This window comes from Malaclemys terrapin, chromosome 1, assembly GCF_027887155.1.
Source record: "Malaclemys terrapin pileata isolate rMalTer1 chromosome 1, rMalTer1.hap1, whole genome shotgun sequence".
NCBI classification, from domain to species: domain Eukaryota; kingdom Metazoa; phylum Chordata; order Testudines; family Emydidae; genus Malaclemys; species Malaclemys terrapin.
The window spans coordinates 245,724,635-245,750,260 of NC_071505.1; the positions used below are offsets into that span (position 1 = coordinate 245,724,635).

Here is a 25,626-nt window from a genome sequence, read left to right on the forward strand (position 1 = left end):
TTAAGCAGGGAGTGGGGGGTGTTTGGCTGGCGGAGTGAAGGGACCAGTGCTTTATGGTTGGGGTGGAGGGGGAGATGAAAACTGCTGTGAAAAAGGGCAGCGTGGTCACTGACTCATCCCCTGGGAATGCAGGGTTTAAAAAGAGGCTGCTTGGTGCCTCGAGCCTTCCTTTTTACACTGACCAAGGCTGAAGCAGGACCCACCCTCTGTCCCTTTTAGGTGGCAAAATACTAGGTTTGGTCAACACCTGCTGTGGGCATTATGCTAGCTGCCCCTTTTTTTCAGGTGGGCTGGAAAGGAATTTTTCCCTTACCATCATATTGGCTTAGGTGCAGTTGGGTTTTTTCACCTTCCCCACAGCGGGTTTCAGGAAGGGCTCTGTTCATGCATGGCATGATGGGCAGTAGACCATATGTTGCAACTCATTATTTAAGTGTAGGGCGGATGTCCAGTGCAGGTACTTCATAGGAAAGGTATACAGTTCCCAGATAAATGGTTTGGAAAAGGACTTAAAAAGAGCTGTTCATTAAAGAAGGGGGGGGGGGCGTGGTTGGGGACTCCTATGATTGGTATGGCAGGGAGCCAACCCCCCATTCTTAATGCCCACCTTAACCCTCCTACGAAGGGGGTGGATGGTAAGGTCCCAGCAATGGATTTGTTGGAGGGACCTGTAGGGAAAAAGAGGGGGAGCTGATGGAAGCCCCCCTGGGAAATTATGGAATAAACATGGGGTTACTTGCACTGTTCACTGTTATCTGCCAGGTAGTTCCAGACATCTAATAATAAAGTTGTGGCCTGATTAAGCCTATGTCAAATGTCTCCTGTTCTTTTTTTGGCATAGCCAGACAATCACAATCTGGAGATTAAATGAGCAGAGAATCTGTGACAGATACTGTGTTGGTATATGAGAAGAAGGAGCAAGCCAACATTTCTTTACTGCTACAAGTACTGTGGAAGAATATAGTATAGTGTCAGTTCTCTTGTGGTGAATTATAAACGATATCGACAAAACTGAAAAGCCTGTTTGTGTGATGGGGACCCCTGGGGTGCAACCTGGACTGTGGGACCACTGAGACATCCAAATCCACCAGCTTGGGTTGTCTCTTGCACTGTGCTGATGTCAAGCTACAAATCTCTGACAGACACTTAACTTACACAGCCAATCACAGGCAGGGACACACCCAACTGAGTTACATGAATCATCTCCCACCCACTCATGAACCATCAATAGAGACGCTTCAGCCAATTCCCCACCAAATCCCCAGCCTTGCACCCCAGAACTGTACCATCTTGCACTGCGCAAGGCTCCCTTGGGAAATGTAAAATCATTAATAAGTTCACCCCTTCTTCATAGGAAAGTGGACATGCATCAGCCTTTGTAATCTGAGCTGCGATTATCCAAGCACTTCAACCAAACACACAGTTTTTAGATAAAATATAAAACTGTTTTATTAGCTACAGAAAGATAGATTTTAAGTGATTATAAGTAGCTGGCATAACAATCAAAGTTGGTTACATAGGAAAAAAGTTAATTTACAGTCTAAATTCTAACTTAGACGAAGCAAGATTTGAATCAGTCTCACCCTAACTGATGGTACAAGCATCTTACAGTTCCTCAAGACAGACTGGACTCCCTTACAGCCTGGGACCAATCTCCCTAGTTCAAAGTCTTTGTCTTCCAGACATTGAGATGGAAAGGGGTGGGTGGGGAGAGGCCAAGTGATGATGTCACTGTCCCTCTTTTATACTTTCTTCCAACTGCTAGAGAGGTCCTTGCTATGACGTGGATTAGTCTGCCCTCATTGCATACATGCCTTCTCTGAGAAGTGTCTGGGATAGTTGATTTTTCTTGATGGGCCATTAACGCTATCCGTCCCTCCTTTGTTGTAACTGACAGGTTGGCTGTGGGTATTTCCAAACCTCAACATATTTCAGTAGCACATAAAGCAATACTTCATAACTTCATATACAATGATAGTATGTACAATCCAACAGGATATTAAGGTTCAACAGAACAATTTTTTGAATACCTCACCAGGCATACTTTGTACAAAACACATAATCATATGACAGTGGTGAATATGCAGGTTCCAGGGTGCTACTTTGAGGTATAGAGTATCACAGTATGCAAAAGTGGGGGGGGAAAAAAACCTAATTGCTTTGCCAGCACCATCGATGTTTCAGTGGCAAACCGAAAGTTTTTTAATCTGTTACTCATAAAGTTTCAGGAAAACTTAGTCTTCAGGTGGATTACTGTCATTCTGACTATATGTAGTAGGTTAACCTGGTGTCCTGGTAGCTTATGCACATTTAGCTTGTAAACTCATGTTTTTAGAAACTGTCAAGAGTGAAAAATACATGGTTTGATTTTCTTTACTCCCACATGCATGCCAGTAGCTGGCAGCAAAGTTTGTTTAAAATGTATTTAACAGAACAAGCAAGGCTCAGTAAGTTGTCCTTTATCCACTATATAGGTTGTATATTGGTTAAAGTAAAGTTTTTCAAGTGTGTATTTCTTATCCTGTTTCTTACTTTATAGTATAATACCTTGTTATAGGAAAGACCTAGGATGGCTACACAGAATCAATGTGTCCTGTTCAGTGTAAAATCCTTGATTGAATTAAGTCACACATGTAAATAGTGATTTTAAACTTTAATATTCCCCTGTGAAGTATTAAAGTTCACAAATCACATTTTTTCCATAGTGTATCATGGTTGTTCATATTGCAGGTTAGATTAAAAAATATTGTTACCTAGAGCACTGAGCTAATGGAAAAGCTTATAGACGGCAAGAATGTTTGTTTATCCTTTAGAAGATCATTAACAATAAACTTGAACATACTTTCTAGAAGTTGAATGCTGAAAGTGAATTCGCCACATACTGTACAAACACTGGTTGGAATCAATCATGTGTCCTGAATTCAGGGGATTCCTCAACTGGCAAGAGCTAGCATAAGCTGCTCTACAGAATCACTTGTCCCTTTGCCCCGCTTACAAGGCTATGCAGGGGGCATGCAGAGGGAGGGGAAGAACACCTGGCACTTAATCTGATCCTTGACCAATGCACCACTCCCTGTTAGACCACTGCCGCTGGGATAAGTTAGGTCAATCCTTTGTTGATCTAAGCTATGTCAGGCGTCATTTTGGCTGCAGTGGTACAGAATTGGAGGGGAGGAGGAAAGTCAATCTGCTCAACCCCTTTGGTGTTTAGTTGCAGCTGAAGATTAAGTTCATTAATTGCATCTTACAACACCACTCCAAGGTAAGTAGGTGGTCGTATGCCATTTTTCATAGAGTCCAAAGTCAGAAGGGGCCATTGTGACAATGTAGTCTGATTTCTGGTATAACACAGGCCATAGGACTTCCCCAGAATAGTTCCTAGAGCATAGATTTTAGAAAAAACATACAATCTTTACTTAAAAATTGTTCGTGATTGAGAATCCGCTACCACCTTTGGTAAATTACTCTCATTGTTGAAAAGGTTCACTTTGTTTCCAATCTGAATGTTTGCTTTATCTTTCAGCCATTAGATCATGTTGTGCCTTTCTCTGCTACATTGAAGAGTCCATGATTAATTATTTGCTTCCCATGTGGGTACTTATAGACTAATCAAGTCACCCCTTAACCTTCTCTTTGTTAAGCTAAATAGACCCAGTAAACTCAATCTATCACTAAAAAGCACGTTTTCTAATCTTTTAGTCATTCTTGTGGCCCTTCTGTGAACCATCTCCAACTTACCAACATCCTTCCTCAATTGTGAACACCAGAACTGGTGGTCACATCCGTGCCAAATACAAAGGTAAAACAACCTCTCTACTCCTAATTGAGATTCCCCTGTTTATGCATCCTAGAATTACATTAGCACCTTTTGGCCATAGCATCACACTGGGAGATCATGTTCAGCTGGTTATCCACTATAATGCCCAAGTCCTTTTCAGAGTCCCTGCTTTCCAGGATAGTGTTCCCCATTGTATAAGTATGGGCTACGTTCTTTGTTCCTAGACGTATACGTTTACATTTAACCATATTGAAACCTATTGTTTGCTTGTGCCCAGTTCACCAAGCGATCCAGAATGTTCTTTATCAGTGACCTGTCCTCTTAATTATTTAGCCTTCCCCCAATTTTTGTCATCTGCACATGTGTTTTAGCTTTTATGGTTTCTTCCAAGTCATTGATGAAAATCTTAAATAGCATATTTCCAAGAACAAATCCCACTAGAAACGCATCCAGTAGATGATGATGATTCCCAGTTTACAATTACATATTGAGATGTAATTGTATATAGTCCTAGTTTTTAAATCAAAATGTCATGCTGTACCAAGTCAAATGCCTAAAAGAAGTGTAAGGCAATGACTACACTATAAATTACTTTGGTATAACTTACGTTGCTCAGGGCTGTGAATTATCCACACCCTGGAGTGATGTAAGTTATACTGACCTAACCGCTGGTGTAGACAGCACTACGTCAGTGGGAGAGCGTCTCCCACCAACATAGCTACCGCCTCGCATGGAGGCAAGAGTTAAGCCAACGGGAGAGCTCTCTCCCATTGTCTTAGAGCATCTTCACCAGAAGCATCGGTGAAGCTGCACCACTGTGAATGATGTAATGTAGACATAGCCTCAGTATACTATATCAACACTATTATCTTTATCAACCAAACTTGTAATATAAAAAAAAAAATCAAGTTAGTTTGACAGAATATATTTTCTATAAACACATGTTGATTGGTATTAATTATGTTACTCTTCTTTAATGCTTTATTAATTGAGTCTCATGCCAGTCGCTCCATTATTTTACCTGGGATTGATTTCAGATGGACAAGCCAGTAATTACTGGGTCATCCCTTTTTTAAAATGGCACAACAGTAGCTTTCTCCCTTTTTTGTGGAATTTTCCTGGTGTTCCAAGATGACTGAATATCAACATTAATGGTCCAGCGAGCTCCTTAGTCAGCTTTTTTTCAAATTCTTGGATGCAAGTTACATGGATCTGCTGATTTTGAAAATGTCTACTTGAGTAGCTGCTGCTTAACATCCTCCTGAGATGTTAGAGTAGAAAATGTTATCCTATATAACTACATAATCTGTTTTTCCCCCAAATACAGAACAAAAATATTTATTGAACACTACTACCTTTTCTGCATTATTATTGACAATTCTACCATTTCCATCTAATAATGGATCAATACCCTTGTTAAGATTTTTTTGTTCCTAATACTCTTTAAAAAGTCCATATTGTCCTTATCTGAGTTGGCCATAGATTTTTTCCTTGTCCCTTTGCTTCCCTTGTCAATAAGGGTAAGGAATATGAATCAGATATTTAGTAACCTGTTGAAAGACACAACAGACTAGCATTCGAATTTAGGAATTCCTGGCTCCTGGTAGGGTGACCAGATGTCCCTATAAAATCGGGTCTTTCTTATATAGGCTCCTATTAACCCCCACCCCCATCCTGATTTTTCACACTTGGTGTCTGGTCACCCTAGCTCTCGGTCCTGTGATAACACCTTGAGTCAACCCCCTCTTTACATATAATATGAAAACTAATAATCTGAACACACCTGTGATAAACAGCTAGTCATCCATCTTGTTTATCAAGATTCTTTTATAGATTTCTTCCTCCCATCCCGCTTATTAATTTAAATGTGTCGCTATCATATGGTACTATTGCAAAATGCGGCTCCAAGTTCTGTCCTAAATTAAATCCAGTAACATGGGCCTTATGATAGGTATAATTGACTTTGGGTGTATGCAAACAAATATTTATACTTTTTAAACACCTTATTTGTGGCTGAAATATGCCTTTTTTTGACTGTATATTCCCAAGTATCTGCAAGCAGGCTTCCTGGGGAATGTGTAGGTGGCATGGCTTACACCTCCAAAGCTGTGGATGTACTTAGAGTATCATAAATACTGTACTAAGAAATAGCATATTTTTAGTGGGTAACATGATGCCACTGGCATGTGCCTGCCTGAGTATATTACAAAAGTCCCATTGTGACTTCAATAGTTTTAAAGTAAAAATGTTTTCATTATAACCCTCTTTCCCCCACCCCTATGCCACACTTGTTACTTTCCAATACCTTTTAGAATGAAATTGTCCATGCTTGATTTCTTCCCACAGGTGAAATATATGGAAGATTTGAGATAATCCTGTTCATCTCTGTGTTGCTGTGTGATATGGTGAAAGGAGTGTGTTTGTTTTGTTCCTGCTTTTAAAATTTGTAACCACTGTGTTTTGGGGGAATAACTCAAATTTTTGCATCTTGAAACTACCCACTTTGAATGCACATCTGTGCTGTAACTAATGAATAATGCTTGATTAGTTAAGTTCTGGAGGCAGACAATACATTATATGTTTGTGTAATTGTGGGAGCTGGCCCTGATTGCAGTCTTTAAAGCCTGCTGGCGAGCTCTCCTAGTCCTGGACTGTAACAGTGGGGTCCTCGAGAAAGAGTGCCTGCTGAAAGCATTCCTGAAGAGCAAAGTGTCCCTTATGCTTCATTCATGTAGCTCTTCAAAGTATGGCAGATTTTTAATCCTGCAGTTGTTGTTACTTGACATACCAGAACTCTAAGCAACCCAGAACTGAATGCCTGCTCAGGAGAGCATTCCAAGTTCTACAAAGAGACCACTCTATCACTCCCACCCAATTGCACATTTCCTGAATTTCAGGTGCTTCATTGTGCAATCTTAGCATCACTTCACCTTTTTTCTTTGCAGTCGAGTAGAAATTAAAGAAGTTCTGGCACTAACTCCCCATCCAGGTAAATATGTGGTACTTTAACACAAATTAACACTGGTTCATAGTTCTTAGGGTGGTGTGTTCCTTTATGAAAGTTGTAAATTGGCAAAAGAAACATACTTGAGTTCAGTAGGTCTAATTCTATGTTTGCTTGCACTTCAGTTAACTGGAATGGCAGAAGATCCTAATTTATGGGTTGGAGGATTTACATACTCTTTGTATTGTCCTGTGGAAACTGTTTTTTATTTTTGTTTTTTCAAACTCCAAGTACTTAAACTAGACTGCTTTTTCCCCACACCCCTATTTTTTTTAAGAGTCCTTGAATTCTAAAGATGTGGCAACTTGTGTTTCTGCTAATGTTAAAAAGCTGTTTGCCCTGGCTAAATAACAGGATCTCCCTGCACTTCAATATATGTATAAAACATCAGAAACTGTTCCATAAGGTGAACATATGCTTCCCACCCAGCATGACTAAACTCCAAAGAAAGCAAATCAGTTTCAATGTAAATAAGCTCTGGATTCCCTTCCCCCCATCACAGTGACAACTAATCAGGGAGCCAGAACTGTAAACTGGATGATTTTTCTAGTTTAAATTCAGTTCATAAATGTAAGTTGATGTTAATGTAATCAGCATATTTCCTGATGTCTAAAAGCCACAAGATAAGTCAAAATAAGACCGTTCCATCCTCTCTTATTTAGAGGCCTCTTAGTAACAGACTATCTAGCTTATTTTGTTTGCCTATATCTTTCTATTCTCTTGTATCCTTTAAAAAAATCCATAAAAAAGAAAAAGCAATTATTGTGCTTTCCCTTTCTCAGTCCTGTTTCTTTTCCCTCCCTCTTTACAGTACTTTCCTCCCCCTCTCTCAGTTCTTTTGTTCTAGTCTATGGTGCTCCTCTTATTTGCTCTTGTTCTACTGTACATCTCTGCTCCCTAGTGCTGCCACCTGTTTCCCTGTTCATCCATGCTGCTCGCTTCCATTTTAGGGGCTTTCTTCCCCTTCTCTATATTTTAGCTGAGGGCTCTGTTCTCCTAACCTCCTTACTGCTGTTAGTTTCACGCCTTCCCTATCACAGTGCTACATAGTGTTGTTTCCTAGCTCTTACCATTGAGATTGCAGAGAGCACCACTAATACAGTACCAAGTATCAGAGGGGTAGCCGTGTTAGTCTGAATCTGTAAAAAGCAACAGAGGGTCCTGTGGCACCTTTAAGACTAACAGAAGTATTGGGAGCATAAGCTTTCGTGGGTAAGAACCTCACTTCTTCAGATGCAAGAAGTGAGTTCCTTACCCACAGGACCCTCTGTTGCTTAACACAGTACCGTAAAGCAAAGCCTCAGCAGCAGAAACGCAGCAGAAGCAGGAATAACTGTGTGGCCAGCAATCCCCTGTGGCAGAGCAGAGAGACAGGTGCACCCCTGGAAGGGTGTGGCATCTTCCCTCATTCCTGAGATATGTAGCATTTAAATTCCTGCTTGTGGGTGACGAAAGCATAGATTATATTTCTCACCACAGGTTGGGAATCTGCTATTAGTATCCCATCAAATTATCTTGGGATGTGGCTTACTTTGATTCAGGCAAAATGAAATTGAATTCTAATATTTCCATGCAAGTCAGCATTTGTGGTGTCATCTTTAGAGTTTTTGTGAAACTGGAGTCCTACGTGAAGCAGCCAAAATTGCTTTGTTTCCTTTTTTGCATACAACATCCCACCAAACTGCGTTTGAATTTCGTGTCTGACCTTCAGTCTTAAGTTCTCTCACAATTAAGCCTCATAGTTGTATAAAATGGTGTATAACACCAATGCTGACCTGAGGTAATTTGAGTACAATGGGATTAGTATAGTGCACTTTACTAGGATTGAAGAACATCTTTCAAATTTCAAGTAGTATCAAACCTTAATGTTGTTAAAGTACAGTTATGTTATGAAAAGTGACTCCCTAAAAATAAGTTTATAGGTTCCATTTGTCTGTCTTTCACATCCATTTTTTTCAGTTGCACCAGTAAAAAGATGGCTTTCTAACTGCGTGCTCTGCAAACATTAACATGGGATCTGAAAGTTAAAACATTCTCTTGCTGTGCCATCTGTTCAAGATGTTGCGCTTAGAATTTAATTAATTCATTTTGCTATAAGAGTGGGGTTCTATTCTGCCTTAATCTCCCATATCTGAATTTACCCTGCAGTATAAACAGGAGTAAAAAGCAGCATAAACTTTTTTTAGCTAGAAAACTATGCAGATATGACATGAAATAGACATGCAGTACGTCTGTTCAGTAAACTGCTGTTTTTACTTTGTCCTCTTTCTAACCATAAAGAGTCAAAAATCTTAAAACCATAAGGGGCCACACATAATCTAGTCTGACCTCCTTTACATCACAAGCTACCAGCACCGTCCAGCCACCCCCACACTAAACCCAGCAACCAAAATGAGACTCTCCAGCAGACTAAGCTATTGTGTGCCACAGGCACAGAATAGAAGATACTGAACTGCACCAATGGTAGGGAATTAAATGAGATACACACAGACTATCCTGCCCCATGCTGCAGATGAAGGTGAACCCACAAGGCCACTGCCAGTCTGAGGTGGAGTTAAAGTTCCTTCCTGGCGCCACATTGGGCAATCAGTTGAACCCTGCGAATGTGAGCAAGAACCAGCCAGAAACACCTGAGGCAGAGAATTCTTAGTACAACCTCTCAGCATTAGCCGACCCTGACCAATGTCCCTCTCCAGCTGTGGCCATCTCAGATGCTTCATGGGAAGAAAACCCACCCAATTTTTTTGGGGGGGGGAGGGGAAGGATGGGGAAAGGAAAGGATAGCTCGGTGGTTTAAGCATTGGCCTGCTAAACCCATGGTTGTGAGTTCAATCCTTGAGGGCCCCATTTAGGGATCTGGGGCAAAAATCTGTCTGGGGATTGGCCCTGCTTTGAGCAGGGGGTTGGACTAGATGACCTCCTGAGGTCCCTTTCAACCCTGATATTCTATGATTCTAGGAAGAGGGAATCCCTTCCCCTGACCCCTGAAGTTGACTAGCAGAAGTCCTGAAGCTTGAGGAATGTTCTAGACTCTAGATAATACTTAGTCCTGCCATGAGTGCAGGGGACTAGACTAGATGACCTCTCAAGTTCCCTTCCAGTCCTACAATTTTATGAGATTTTACAAACATAAGCCGTGAACCAAAAGGGACAAACGGGATTACTGACTTCTGCCCCCCACCGCAAGCAACCCATCATGCAATCACAAGCTTGTCAAGCTCTCTTAAAACTAGTTAAGTTGTTTGTCCCCACAACTCCTATTGGGCGGCTGGTTCAGAGCCATAGAGAGAGAACTTACATAATAAACTACACTGCTATCTTTGAGTTCTGGTAATTATTTCTTACAACCTTGTTTATTGATTTTTATTTATTTTGTAAGGAGAGGTGTTGATCTAATTACATAATATCCTTAGTTGTTACACATTTTACCTGACCAGATGGATCCCATTCTATTATAGCATCACTGCTGTTCCTGCTCCTACATTATAAGGAGATGCTGTCAAGCTTGCAGTTGGTTTGGGTCACTTTCACTTATTTTTAATAACCCCATAGGAACTCGGATAAAAATTAATTAAAAACTGATCTTAATGTATTTTATTTGTGAGAATTTAAAATGGCTGCTAGCTATTTGGAAAGACATTTCTTGGCTTTGGTGCACTAGCATGATGACATTCTAATGCTCTGCAATCTTATAAGATTTGGGTCAGACCAAAGGTCCATCTGGCCCACTATCCTATCTTTCGACAGTGCCCAATACCAGGTGCTTCAGAGGAAATGAACAGAACAGGTAATCATCAAGTGATCCTTCCCCTTTCACCCTTTCTCAGCTTCTGGCAAACTAGGGGCTAGGAGCTCTTCAGCATATGGTTTTGCATCACTGTCCATCCTGGCTAATAGCCGTTGATGGACCTATCCTCAATGAATTTATCTAGTTCTTGTGAATGTTGTTAGTCTTGGCCTTCACAACATCCTCTGGCAAAGAGTTCCAGGAGTTGACTGTGCACTGTGTGAAGAAATACTTCCTTTTGTTCATTTAAAATTTCTGCCTGTTCATGTCATTTGACCCCTAGTTCTTGTGTTATGAGAAGGCGTAAATAACACTTCCTTATTTACTTTCTCCACACCAGTCATGATTTTATAGCCTGTATCGTATCCCCCCTTAATAATCTCTTTTCCAAGCTGAAAAGTCCCAATCTTATTAATCTCTCCTCATATGGCAGCTGTTCCATACCCCTAATCATTTTTGTTGCCCTAGTCTATACCTTGTCCAATTCCAATTTTTGAGATGGGGCAACCAGATCTACATGCAGTATTCAAGATATAGGCATACCATGGAGTTATATAGAGGCAATATGATATTTTCTGGTTTCAGAGTAGCAGCTGTGTTAGTCTGTATCCTCAAAAAGAACAGGAGTACTTGTGGCACCTTAGAGACTAACAAATTTATTCGCGCATAAGCTTTTGTGGGCTACAGATCTGCGGGTGGCTATCTTACAACAGAAAAACTTCAAAAACAGACTCCAACGAGAGACTGCTGAGCTGCAATTGATATGCAAACTAGATACAATCAATTTAGGATTGAATAAAGACTGGGAATGGCTGAGCCATTACAAACATTGAATCTATCTCCCCTTGTAAGTATTCTCACACTTCTTATCAAACTGTCTGTACTGGGCTAGCTTGATTATCACTTCAAAAGTTTTTTTTCTCTTACTTAATTGGCCTCTCAGAGTTGGTAAGACAACTCCCATCTGTTCATGCTCTCTGTATGTGTGTGTGTATATATATCTCCTCAATATATGTTCCATTCTGTGCATCCGAAGAAGTGGGCTGTAGCCCACGAAAGCTTATGCTCTAATAAATTTGTTAGTCTCTAAGGTGCCACAAGTACTCCTGTTGATATTTTCTGTCATCTTATCTATCCCTTTTTTATTGATTCTCAACATTCTCTTCGCTTTTTTGACTGCCACTGCACGTTGAGTGTACATTTTCAGAGAAAAATGCACAATGACTCCAAGATCTCTCTTGAGTGGTAACAGATAATTTAGATCCCATCATTTTATACGTATAGTTGATATTGTTCTCCAATGTGCATTACTTTGCTTTTATCAATATTGAATTTCATCGCCATTTTGTTGCCCAGTTACCCGGTTTTGTGAGATCCCTTTGTAAGCCTTCACAGTCTGCTTTGGACATAACGGTTTTGAGTAGTTTTGTATCATCTGCAAATTTTGCCACCTCACTGTTTTACCCCTTTTTCCAGATCATTTATGAATATGTTGAACAGAACTGGTCCAAATACAGACCCTTCGGGGACACAACTATTTATCTTTCTCCATTCTGAAAACTGACTATTTATTCTTACCCTTTGTTTCTTGTCTTTAATCAGTTACTGATCCATGAGGAGACCTTCCCTCACATCCCATGACAGCTTATTTTGCTTAAGAGACTTTGGTGAGGGACCTTGTCAAAGGCTTTCTGAAAATCTAAGTATGCTATATCCACTGGATTCCCTTGTCCACGTGCTTGTTGACCCCCCTCAAAGAATTCTAGTAGATTGGTGAGGTATGGTTTCCCTTTACAAAAACCACGTTGACTCTTCCCCAACAAACTGTGTCCATCTGTGTATCTGATAATTCTGTTCTTTACTATATTTTCAACCAATTTGCCTGATAATGAAGTTTAGGTTTACCTACCTGTAATTGCTAGGATCACTTTTGGAGCCTTTTTTTTTTTTTTTTAAAAGCGTCACATTAGTTATCCAGTCATCTGGTACAAAAGCTGATCTAAATGATAGATTATGTACCATGGTTAGTAGTTCTTCAATTTCACATTTGAGATCCTTGAGAACTCTTGGGTGAATACCATCTGATCCTGGTGACTACTTATTGTTTAATTTCTCAGTTCATTCCAAAACCTATTACTTATTACTGTTAAATTAATCAGTTTGTTCCCAAACCTCCTCTAATGACACCTCAATCTGGGACAGTTCCTCAGATTTATCACCTCAAAAGAATGTTTCAGGCTTGGGAATCTCCCTTACATTCTCAGTTGTGAAGACCAATGCAACGAATTCATTTAGTTTCTCCACAAAGGCCTTATCTTCCTTGAGTGCTCCTTTAGCATCTTGATCATCCAGTGGCCCCGCTGGCTGTTTAGCAGGCTTCCTGCTTCTGATGTCCTAAAACATTTTTTTGCTGTTACTTTTGAGTTGTTGTCATGAGTAAATATCATCCAGCATCTTCAAAATTAATTTTGTGTGTGTACACAGCTTTTCTTCTCTCCCAACCTAACCAGCAACTTTGGCTTTTCTGTTTGTCAGCAAGACCCAATTTTCTTTTCTCTGACCCCTTCCTTCCTTGCCTGCACGTTCTGATCCCACTTCACATTTTATTTGGAAAGTCCAGTAATTTCGGATTCTTCTCTTCTGATTTTGATATCTCCACCCAATGAAAAGATGCCACCTTTGTTCAACTCCTGAGTCCACCCTTATGACTCCAAACCCCCCAGGGTAACTGCTCATTTTTTCACAGCAGCTCAGTAACCGTTTTATCCCCAGGCTTTTCTTGGACTCCCTAGGCCTTTAAATAATTCCTAGTTTAATTGTCTAGCCTCTCAACTCCTATCTTTCAATGTCATTCTGGAGAAACCTAGTGCCTCGTGGTTACTCTCCTTCCAGCTGTTGTACTTTTCAGGGTAATGGGGTCCTTTTTGGACACTTCTGTCCCTGAAGCATTCTGCAGACCAATGTACAGTGTGTGTTCTCCGTTTCACTGAAGCTTCTGAGGCCCCATTCAGTTTATAAAATCACTGAAGGCAAAGGTATGCTCTGAGTTTCGATAAGTTTGCCTTCCTGTCTGATTAGATAAATTTGTAGGCCTGAACAAACTGGCAGTGCACCTCAGGTGCCAGATTAAGGCTGCCTCTTATGTGGGTGCACTGGATGGAGGAGAGAGAGCATGAGAGCCTTTCCTCATAGTGCACCCACCCAAGAGGCAGCTATAATTTCACTGCTTGTACAGCAGCACACTCAGTTCAAGGCTGGAGGGGCGGGGGGAAGGGGCGGCAGGGTTATGATTATGGCCCTGCCTCTTTCCCAGCGTGCAGCGCGATGAACACTTTTTCTAGTGGTGGTGCTGAAAGCCAGCTAAGGAAACTGTAAAGCAGTGGTCCCTAAACTTTTTACCTCGTGTTCCTCCCACCCCCAAGAGCTGTGGCTCTGGAAGGCGGGACACGGACAGGGGTAAGGGTGCCGAGGCTCAGGCCACAGCTGGGGGTGTGCTTGGAGCTGGCAGCTGGGGCCTAGAGTTCGGGGTGCTGCAGCACCTCCCTTATCCTTAGTTCCTGTGCCAGTGTGCTGCTCTTTCCCCTGATTCTACCCTCTTCCCTCTGATAAGGGGAACAGCCTACACTTGGAGGCATTATGCTTCTGGTTCCATGGGCCTCCATGTCCAGTGAGGATTGGGGTCTGACATATGGTATAATACAACACTGTCTACATGTTAAATGTTACACAAGCATTTTCCTGAAATGAAGCTTAATTTATCCATTAATATGCTAAGACATACTAGAGTCTAAAGACCTACAAAAACTGTAGTTCTTACTGAACAGTGCTTTGTATTAGACGCTACTGTTTTTGTTTTTTGGTTGTTTTTTTTGAAGTGGGGGAGGGGGGCTTTTATAATGTAAATTATTGAGCTCTTGCCTCCAGCAAAAAGGGGGAAAGGATGTTTTAAGGTGGTATTGAGTTGATGAAATGGCTGTTTTACAGACTGTGCAAAGTCTGACCTAGTACTTTAAGTACAGAAACTTTGAATGACATGGCTATATTAGCTTATGAATTAAGTAACATTAGCCTCCCCTCTCCTGTAACCCTTTCTCCCATGTTGAGTTGTGAAGTGTGTGCAAAGGGAAATTCTTCTGTTGATATAATATTAATGAGAAGGAATTTCTTGTAAATTGCTTGTTGATTATGAAGTAGAAAGTGAAATAATGAATTGTGCAATCTTTACAGTTATATATTGGTTATCCTGTCTTTACTAGGCAGATGTCTGTAGCAGGTGCAGTGAGTGAGTACTGTACCACTCCTATATTTTATAGTTCCATACTATAAAAAAAATATTTTTGCTGCTTCCTTGATCATGCAGTTTGGTTTCTTTCTCTCTCAAGAGCCTGTTCAGCAACCAAACCCAGATTCCAGGTGCCGTATTCCACAATCATTCTGTAATCTGTAATCATAGAAACAGAATGTTCCTCCTCTTATTCCTCCATTGCCAACAGTTTCTGGGTGGGTGAATGTCAGTAGCTGGAGTTATTTTTAAAGGCGAGAGGTGAGGCTTGTCGTGCAAAGCTAGAAAGAGGGCGTTTGTTTGCAGAGCAGAACTGACATCAAAGTGCAGATTACTGCCTACTGGCTAGCCACTTGCCTTATACCAGGTAATCTTTAACGTGTGTGTCAGTCACAAAGATCACAACTAGCCCAGCCACGTATATGAAATATTGCTAGTATTTATGATCTGTAAGATTGCTTTTTTTTTTTTTTCCATGAGCTGGACTTTGAAACTTAGGCGTTCATACTAATCAACTTACAATGCCTGCTCAGTGCTGCTTAACTAAGCAATCACTTTCCACTTTTCTTCACAGGATAATATAAATGTTTTTCTGAAAGCTTGTGAAAATATTGGATTGAAAGAAGCTCAGCTTTTTCATCCTGGTGATCTTCAGGATTTGTCCAGTCGAGTTACTGTCAAGTAAGTTTTTTCCACCTAATATTTTTAAAGTTATCTAATATGTTTTACAGTCAGAGTTTTTAAAAATGTTTGACTAGAAAATTCTTGCTTAAAACAGGTAGCAGAGCAGTTTTTGAAGCAGTGTAGCTCAGAACGGTCTTAGCTTTGTTAAAGTCATTAGGTTAGGTCTGATATAATTAGTGCAAATATTTCCTATAGAGAACCTTACTTTGTAATTTAAAATTAGTATTTTTTACGTACCAGTATACTGGGTTGCTAATTAATATTTAGTGTTTAAAGATGTGAAGCAGAAACTGTTCTGTTACAATTTAATGTTAGAATAAACAACTCTGTAGGTGAATTGTGTACTATAATAACCAGAAGGTACTAAAATAAATTTTAAAAAAAATTTGTTCATTTATTTGTTTAAATTTTGAAATCCATAGTTTAAAAAAAAATCTCAAGGATTAGACTAGTAATTTGTGGCATTCAGATGAGTTGCTGTAGAGTATGAGTATTGTATTTCTGAAGGACCACACTTCTCTCCACTCAGAATATAATTCAAAGATTTGTTACTGAATGTCACACTTCAGAGTGGGGTGAGAAACAGGAATGAAGTACAATGTTTTCAAACCACTAGATGTTGGATTACACTCAGAGTAATTGTTATGTTTATAGATGACAATATTTTCCCATGAAATAGACATGTTTGTTCTTGCAATATAACTCATTGCGTCCCATAATTTTAGGACTCATGCTTTTCTTATTTGAATGGGAGTTCTGTTCTCACTGAAGTTAATAACAGGATAGAGCCCTTAATAAACTGCCAAGAACTTGGTAGTTAACAGGTATTACTAAGGTAAATATGGCATGCAGCAAATCTTTCCTTGGGCTATTTAGCTTTGTAGTGCTTGGCACCTTTGTTCAATTGTTCAATTCCAGTAGGGGAAGGGGGACAGTGGGTGGGGACAGAAATTGACTATCTTAAATTCTAGGATACTTACTGAATACAAATGTCCTTCGATTTTGTCGAATTGTTTGAGTTTGTGGGAACCCTTTTTGTAACGGTGATGAGGAAAAAGTGTGAAACAACCCAGCTTTTTCAATTTGGAAGATTCTTGTATAGATTGCTAGTGTGGGAATATGCTCAAATGTTCATGTCTATTGCAAAATGAAACTTAATTCAGGATTAAACTCTTATGCTTATGATAGCAAAATGCTTCTAAAATATTTGAGGATTTATTTGGCCTGATTTTGCTGATGATGATTTAACTGCTGGGTTTCAAAATGTTAGTATTCTTCTTGACTGACTTTATGCAGTGCAAGGAGCTAAGATGTTTGTAAACTCTAACTTACTGTAATTTATTCACAAAAGTCTCCAAATCCCTATTTTAGTCTAGATTGACTTTAAAATATAGCTAAGAGTAATTTTAAATGGTGTGATTAGTCAGTCTTCAGCAAAGTAAATTCTGACAATCTGAAACTTGAGAGAGGTCAGATAGTAAGTTAGTAAACTGTTGTGCAAGGTATGTTGTCCAACTTGTCTGAGTACTAAACCCAAGTCACAAAAGTAGCAGGTGTGCCTGAGTGGTGGTGGTCAGCCATGAATTGAAAGAAGACTTGTCTATCTCATTTACGTACTTATATGGCACCCATTAGTATCTGTGATACCTGAGCATCTCAGTCTTTAATTTATTTATTCTCAAACTCCCCTGTGTGATAGGGCAGTAGTGTTATCACCATTTTACATATAGGGAACTAAGGCACAGAGTGGGTAAGTGCCTTGTCCAAAGTCTCTCAGGAAATCAGTTTTTACCAACAAGGTTAGTAATGACTGGGACCTCTAACATAGTGAACACCAGTGAAAATGAGGTAGGGTCTGAGGATAAAATTGGGAAAGAACAAGTTTAAAATTACTTTGTCAATTTAGATGTCTTCAAGTCAACTGGGCCTGATGAAATACCTCCTTAGTCAGCTCCTTGAGAGTTCCAGGATGTATCTGAGCCATTAGCAATTATCTTCAAAAACTAATGGAAGACAGGAGAGATTCCAGTTGACTGGAAGAGAGCAAATATGGTGCCCATCTATAAAAAGGGAAATCTAGAGAACTCAGGGAATTACACACCAGTCAGCTTAACTTGGGTACCCCAAAACAGAGTTAAATAATCAAGTAATCAGTTTGCAAACATGCAAAAGATATGGAAATGGGCAACAGGGAATAGATCACTAAATGATTACCTGTTCTGTTCATTCCCTGTAGGGCACCTGGCATTGGCCGCTGTCGGAAGACAGGATATTGGGCTAGATGGACCTTGGTCTGACCCAGTATGGCCATTCTTATGTTCTTAAAGTGATAAATAAGTCAGCATAGACTTGTCAAAAACAAATCATGTCAAACCAACTTAATAGCTTTCTTTGATAGAGTTACAAGCCTTATGGGTGTGGGGTGGAGGGGGGCAGCAATAGATGTGATGCGTCTTGTCTTTAGTATGGTTTTTGATACTGTCTAGTACAGGGATTCTAAAGACACAATTTTTGGTAGCCTCAGAGTGCAGCCAACAACTTTTGCTGGTGGCCACTCTCACACTTTTTTCCTAAAATACTTAATTCACTTTAGGAAAAACAATTAAATATGCACATATACACGTCCAAATCATTGTCATTTATTCATTGCTAGCTAGTAAGTCTGCTGTGAAAAGTGATATTAACAAACATACAAGTATCACTTTTCACAGCAGATTGTCCTAAGGCTTGACAGGGCTGAGTAAAATTAAGCCCTGGATGGGGAGGCTGGGGGAGATGGGATGGGCACTGGAGCCCGAAGCCCTGTGGCCAGAGCCTGCTGCACCACTGTCTTTCCATCCCAGGGCTGAAGCCCAAAGCCTGAACCTCACCACCCCTGGGAAGGTGGGGAACTCACTGGCTGCCTGGTCCTCCAGCATTGTGCCCCAGGTGTCTCCACAGGGGGAGTAGAGCCCAACCACTGCTGGCAGCAGCAGCAATCAACACCAAGGCAGTGCATCCAGGAGGGACCTCTACTTTGCCCCCCCTGCCCCTTCTCCAATAACAGCCCAGGAGGCTGTGGCCGCAAAAAAGCCCCTGGCAGCATTTGAGAAATGCTGGTCTAGCATGACCCTCTCATAGACAAACTAGGGAAATACAACCTAGGTGGAGCTACTATAAGGTGGGTGCATAATACTCTCGGGAACAGTTTTCCAACCAGTTATCAGTGGTTCACAGTCAAGCTGGAAAGGGCATATTGAGTGGGGTCCCAAAAGGATCGGTCCTGGGTCCAGTTCTGTTCAATATCTTCTTCAGTGATTTAGATAATGGCATAGAGAGTATACTTATAAAGTTTGTGGATGATACCATGTGCTTTGAGGATAGGATTAAAATTCAAAATGATCTGGACAAACTGGAGAAATGGTCTGAAGTAAATAGGATAAAATTCAATAAGGAGAAATGCAAACTACTCCACTTATGGAAAACAATTGCACACAAACAAAATGGGAAATGACTGCCTAGGAAGGACATTAGAAAAAACTTCCTAACTGTCAGATAGTTAAGCACTGGAACAAATTACCTAGGGAGGTTGTGGAATCTCCATCACTGGAGATTTTAAGAACAGATTAGACAAATACCTGTCAGGAATGGTCTAGTTTTTATTTAGCCCTGTCATGAGTGCAGGGGACTGGACTAATTGACCTCTCAAGGTCCTTTCCAGTCCTATGATTCTATGATTTGAGCTCAGATCTCCCAAATTCCAAGTCCTAGGCTAGTTCTCTAACCACTTCTCTATCCTTCCTTTTAATTGGCTTTGAGAACTTTTCCTTTAACACCCCTAGTTCCTCTACTAGCTCCTGGAGAAAAAAGTGGGATCAAATATGGGTGTGTCATATAGTAATGTAAAATAGTATCTTAACCCCACCACGCAACAGGGCCCCATTTATTCAATTAGTAGGAAAAGTAGGTTTAACCATTGATCATTTTTATGATTCACATGTACGAATATACAGAAAGATTAGAGCAGAATGGAAATACTTGAATACCATACTGTCATGCTTCTTAAATTTGTTTCAGTACAAATTCAACTTTCTGTATAACCTGTATCATATGATACCTCCATAATATGTCTAAAATGCTCAGACATTTCAGTTTGACCACATCGTAGAGCAGTAAATTGAATATCCTGGCAAATTTTGGCACACTTAAAACTTGAGTTAGGAGAGAGTGAGTGAGTGGTCATTTCCTGCCAAACGTCTGGTAGAGCTTTACACTAGGATAACTCTTCATCAGAAAGTTGATCAAATGTCATGCAATCACCCTGGAGGCAAGGCAGTCTCTTGCAGAGAGTTCCCAGATAACATAATAAGGTTGTCAGCGGATTAACAGTATGTGCTGAATAAGTGACTCTCTAAATGGTCTTAAAAAATATTAGAAACATTACATACAAGTGATAGGTTTCTGACATATACAGGTGGAATTATATACAGTGTATATATATATACTTGCCTCAAATTGGTACACTGTGTCGTCGTGTTAGGAACTTTGATGCTGTTTCTCATATACCATATGACGTGAGCTTGTTCCAAATTAGTATGCATTTTGTTTTTATGCTAATGTATTATTCCTTGTTTATTAACTTTATACAAAAAATGTAGTTTTGTTGTCCTAAAGAGACAGTTTTTTTTAATACAGTAGAACCTCAGAGTTACGGATTTATCGGTCAACCGGACACCATGTGGAACTGGAAGTAATCAATCAGGCAGCAGTGGAGACAAAAACAAAATAGCAAGTATTGTAAGGCTACAGGGCTTCAGCCCCGGAGGGTTTGGGCTACAGCTGCGGGGGATCAGGGCTCCAGGCATGGAGAGGTTGGCTCAGAGCTTTAGATCTGGGGGAGTGCCGAGGCTTCAGTCCCTCAGCTCCGTTCACAGCTTCTACCCTGTGGGGGTTGCCAGGGCTCAGTGCTTCAGCCCTGTGGCTCCATTCCCAGCTTCAGTCACTTGGGGATCATTGGGTCTTTAGTTACAAGGGGAATACCAGTTTCAGCCCTAGCTCTCCCCCTGTAGCTAAAGTCCCGAGCCATGACATGTCCTCCCCTACAGCTGCAACCAGGAACAGAGCTGTGGGGAACCCCGAGTTCTGACGACCTCCCACAGGGCAGAATCCGGGAATGGAGCTGTGGGGCTGAAGCTCCGAGCCCCAGCACTCCCCCCCCCCCCCCAAGGTCTAAAGCCTGAGCCCTGGTGCTTCCATGGGGCAGAAGCCCTGAAACCTCTGCTTGGAGCCCTGGCACTCCGAAAGTCAGAAGCCCTGATGACATTACCCCCTGCTTAGAGCCTTGACCTCCCGCCCCCACAGCTCCAGCTCCCTATGGCTGAAGTCCGTAACCTCTTGTTCAGAGTTGCAGAACATTTCAGAGATACGAACAACCTCCATTCCCAAGGTGTGTCTAACTCTGAGGTTCTACCGTATGCTGACTTCTCTACTTCCATTCAAGGCCTCCTAAAATCCCCAAGCAAACTTATTTTTCTCTGCTTTCACCAGAGCCTAATTGCCCGCATTTAAATCAGCTGCAATTGGGTGTGCAGCATGGTATTAGTGTATGCCGATAGCACAGTGCATTTAAACATTTGAGTAATGTACATATGTCCTATTAGTGCACTGTATTGTTTATAGATTTGGTTCCCAACACCAAGATTCTCGAGTGCTACAACATCATAGGCATTGAAGCTTTTATAGTGAGAGTGCAGCTGAGATGGCATGGTACTCCGGTCCATATGTCTGACAGTAGAACCCTGAAAGCCATCTTTTATGGAGAACTGCAGATTGGAACTTAGTTTAGGTGTAGATCAAGAAAATGTTACAAAGACCTCTCGAAGCCACTCTCCAATCTTGTAGTGTTGAACTCAACACCAGGGAGTTCTTGGCCCATGACAAGATCTGATGGAAGCAGTTCTGCCACCTCAGACTGAAAGATTTAGAGAGCTCACTGATTGCTGCAATCAAGGAGAGTCGTGCAAGATGTAAAGCTAAAAGCAACACAGTTCATCAGCAATTGTCTTCATCTGTGACATTTGCAGATGAGGCTGCAGGTCCAAAACTAGTCTTTGGTTTCATCTCAGGATCCACAGTAAGTGACTAGCTCATATGCTGAACTCAACTGGAGACTCAATTGTTGTTAGAGAATGTGTCTTATACTATTAAAAATAGATTAGATCAATTGTTTCTTAACTGTAAGCTCTTCAGGGCAGGAACTTTCTTCCTGTATGTGAGGGACAGTACTTAGCACATTGGTGGATTACAAATTATTATAATATAAATAATCATACACAGAACAATATTTAATTTTTCTGGCATAAATGTAAATTATCTTCTAAAGGAAGAGGAGTTCACTTCCAACACAACTGGTATTAGGAACACCTTAAGACAGACTGAGTTTTACTGGATTCAGGACAGCAAGGCTATGGAGGGTCCTATCTTGATAAAAGCCATACCAAAATATAGTAATTGATATAAACAAACTGATGATCTTCAGTAATGTGGTTGCAACTGTGCCATTGAGACCTCATGAATATGCCTGTTAAACACCAAAAAAGCCCACAATTCTAATCAGATTGTATTCTTTGAGCCACATGTCAAAATCCAGGCTTGAATATGCAATAATCACTGTAGAGTTATTTTGGTATGTTTTCAACACAATGTACTTAAAAGTTAATTTACTCCAACTTCTGTAGAGGAAATGGGAGTCTTTCATGGTTTCACAGTTGAGATTATTGGTAGATGTAATGTGAAATTCCTGTTGTAAATACTTGCTGTATTTGCCATAATGCTAAATAGAACTCTTAATTTTCTAATGTTTTTTATTCTCTTTGATAACTAGTTTATGCTTTTAAAACAGTTGCTTAACATTTTGTTAAAGATGGACGATTGTGAAAAAGTGCAGGTTGCATTATCCAAATTCTGGTATTTATATGTATAGAAGATTGCAAATCTCTTCATACCATGGCAGTTAAGTGACTAGAAGAGCAGTAGTGTGACATGGGAAATATATCGGCATGAATGACTTTCTGCCAATGAAGATGAGAACAGGGCTTAGTGTCTGATATTTATGGCTCAGTTTTTCTGTAAATCTCTAGAAATTATTGGCTATTGGTGTAGTATAGCAATGTGTCATGTCTAAAATAAATGATCGAGGTGGCCCTGTCCATCATACAGCATCCCAAAGAGTTGTGTGCATTTCTTCTTATTTCATGGTTGGTTATTTAGTTAAATGTATATGTATCTCTGTTCATTCTCTTCAGTGTGTGTAATTTATTGCCACAATTTTTTAGCCTAAACATTTATTATACTTAGAACTAAATGAGATGGTATTATTCTTAAACCCACCAACTTCTCAATTGTTTTTAATTTGAAATAGCATTGGGTTGCCTTTTCAGATTCATTTGGTTCTTTTCAATTATATCAGCTTGAGTGTAACATGAGCTCAGTGACTTTCATTTAGCAACACAGTTACTATTTAAAAATCTTGAGTACTTCCTACCAAGGTCTTTTTAAAATGACACACCCAGTTGTAGCAGTGTTCTTATAGTTCAATAGCTTTAAAATTACTAGAGTTACCTCAGTGAGATGTCAAATTTCAAATGTTATTGATACTAGAAATTCTAATATTGGGCTTCCTAGTTATTCAACTGCTATGTATGGTAAAGAATAGGGACTGTCTGTCTCATGTTGACAAATGCCTCTGTCAGAGTAAAATGGAGATCCAGCAGTGTATAACTGCTTAAAAAAATGAAGACCTTTTATTTTGAATGGGTAATACAAAATAAATGCTGGTGAATAGGTAAAAAATTAGAAAAAAAGGTAGTAAGCCAAAAATTTATGAAAGAATTTCCTGTGTTGTAAAGCTTAGCATTAAAGTATTCCAAGTGTGGTCTTTGAGGCATGACCAATGTTACCAACTTCTCGTAGTTTTATTGCAAGACTTGTAGTATTTGGTGGTTTTAGTAAAGCCCTGGCTCCTAGAGTCATGTGATTGTGAGAATCTCAGCTTTCATTTAAAAACATCAGTTTCTAGTTTCTCATGGTTGCAGAGAAAAGCCTGAAAAACTTGACTCAAGTGTACTGTAAATGTTCTAAAACCAAATGGCAAGTAAAACAAGAGGACAAATCTAAACCTTAAAATTTTTTTCAAAAATCTTATGATTTTTTTTTAAGCTGATTTTGTGTGTGTGGTTTCTCTCCCCCCCCCCCGCCTTTCGGGGAGGAGGGGCTGATTCTTTTCAATAGTTGGTGTTCAGTCATAAACATCTGACAGATAGAAAGAGAAAAGAGGAAGGATACACTAATGTAGAGAATAGAGAGAAATCTCTAGTTAGTGGGGAGAACTGCACTTGTGGTCTGTTGGCCTGTATGTTAGTATGGGGACAGTACCATTTCTCGCTCCCTGGCTTAGCATTGTGAGAACATTGTGGAGGCAATACACTCAGACTGTCTCCAGCAAATGATTAAAGGGGCCATCTGGCCAGCTCAAGGTGCATTGATGACATGATCTTCTGGGAATTACATCTGGTTCTCTGCTGTAGGATATAGGTCTGTCACATCTTACACGCATTTAACATGCGCAATTTCAGCTTTACGCGGCGGGGGGGGGGAGTGCGGGGGATTCCACCAGTGTGAGACACGAATCTGCTGTTTCCACTAAAATATTTTTTGGAGGGGACTTGACAGCAACAGCATGTCTTTAGGCCTGTGATAAGGTTCTCCCCTATAATAACCCTGGAGGGTTGGCAAAAAAAACCCAACCAAACCAAAAAAACAGTTTAAATACTGCATCTGCCCTGGAGTGAGTGTGGGATGGGAGAAGCGAATCTGCTGTTCCCACTACAGTACTCAGTCCCCCTGTGCCTCTGCTACTGTGTGTATCTCACCGCACTGAGTGAGATTCTACTGTGCCTATACTGTTTAAAAATACGTACTGTATAATATGGCCCCTAAACACAAGGTACCTACTTCATCTGGGGCTCAACCGAAGAAACAGCGATGTATTCCAACGCTGGAGGAAAAACTGGCTGTGTTGGACTTACTGAGAGACGGGATGTCCATCACCAATGTGGCGCGTAAATACAGCCGCAACGAATCTAGCAGCTGTGGCATTAAGTGCTCCAGTAACTGCTAAGGTGACAAGCCAAGTGCGTGATAAGACTTTAGTGAAGACTGAAAAGGCATTAAACTTATGGCTGGAAGACATGAACCGTAAATGTGTGCCTATCAATGGCAACATGTTGCGAGAAAAGGCTCTTAGCATCTATGCGCTGTTCAAACCTCCCGACGAAGAGGGACAGCCTTCTGATAAGAAGGAATTCAAAGCCAGCCAAGGTTGGCTTAATAGTTTTAGGAACCGCTTCAACTCAAAAAGATGCAGACTACTGGTGAAGCTGCATCTGCCAATGAGGAGGCAGCAAAAGCCTACCCCGAATAATTAAAGAAAATCATAGAGGAAAGGGGCTATCTTCCAGAACAAGTTTTTAATGCTGACGAGACTGGGCTCTTCTGGAAAAAAAAAAAATGCCCACCCACACTTATATTTTGAAATCAGAAAGACAAACCCCTGGCTTCAAAGCAGCTAAAGACTGTGTGACTGTGTTGCTTTGTGGCAATGTGGCTGGGCATTTAATAAAGCTGGGCTTGCTCTACAGGGCTGCAAATCCCCGTGCCCTAAAAGGCAAGAACAAAATTCTCCTGCCTGTGTTCTGGCAATAAAATAAAAAGGCTTGGGTGACGGCAGTATTATTTCTGGTTTGGTTCCACAAGTGTTTCATTGTGGAGGTCAAGCAGTACCTTGAAGAGAAGGGACTTGACTTTAAAGTGTTGCTGATCATAGACAATGTTCCTGGCCACCCTGCGGCACTCCTGTTTGCGCATAACGACGTTGAAGTAGTCTTTCTCCCCCCCCAATACCACCTCCATCCTCCAACCTCTCGACCAAGGCGTCATTAGCTGTTTCAAGGCCACGTACACGAGGCTTACATTCCCACGGATCCTTACCACTATGGATGCTGATCCCAATGTTAATGTGATGGTGTTGGAAGTCCTTCAACATTGCTGATTGC

At 40.6% G+C, this 25,626-nt stretch overlaps 1 protein-coding gene across 13 annotated transcripts in view; it reads left to right on the forward strand.

Moving 5' to 3' along the window:
- LMO7 (LIM domain 7) overlaps positions 1–25,626 on the forward strand; it is a 185,301-nt gene that overhangs the window by 76,685 nt on the left and 82,990 nt on the right. For all 13 annotated transcript variants that reach the window (XM_054011491.1, XM_054011445.1, XM_054011460.1 and 10 more), the window contains exon 5: positions 15,426–15,532. In XM_054011491.1, coding sequence (XP_053867466.1) covers positions 15,426–15,532 — 107 coding nt within the window. The remainder of the gene's footprint in view (positions 1–15,425; positions 15,533–25,626) is intronic.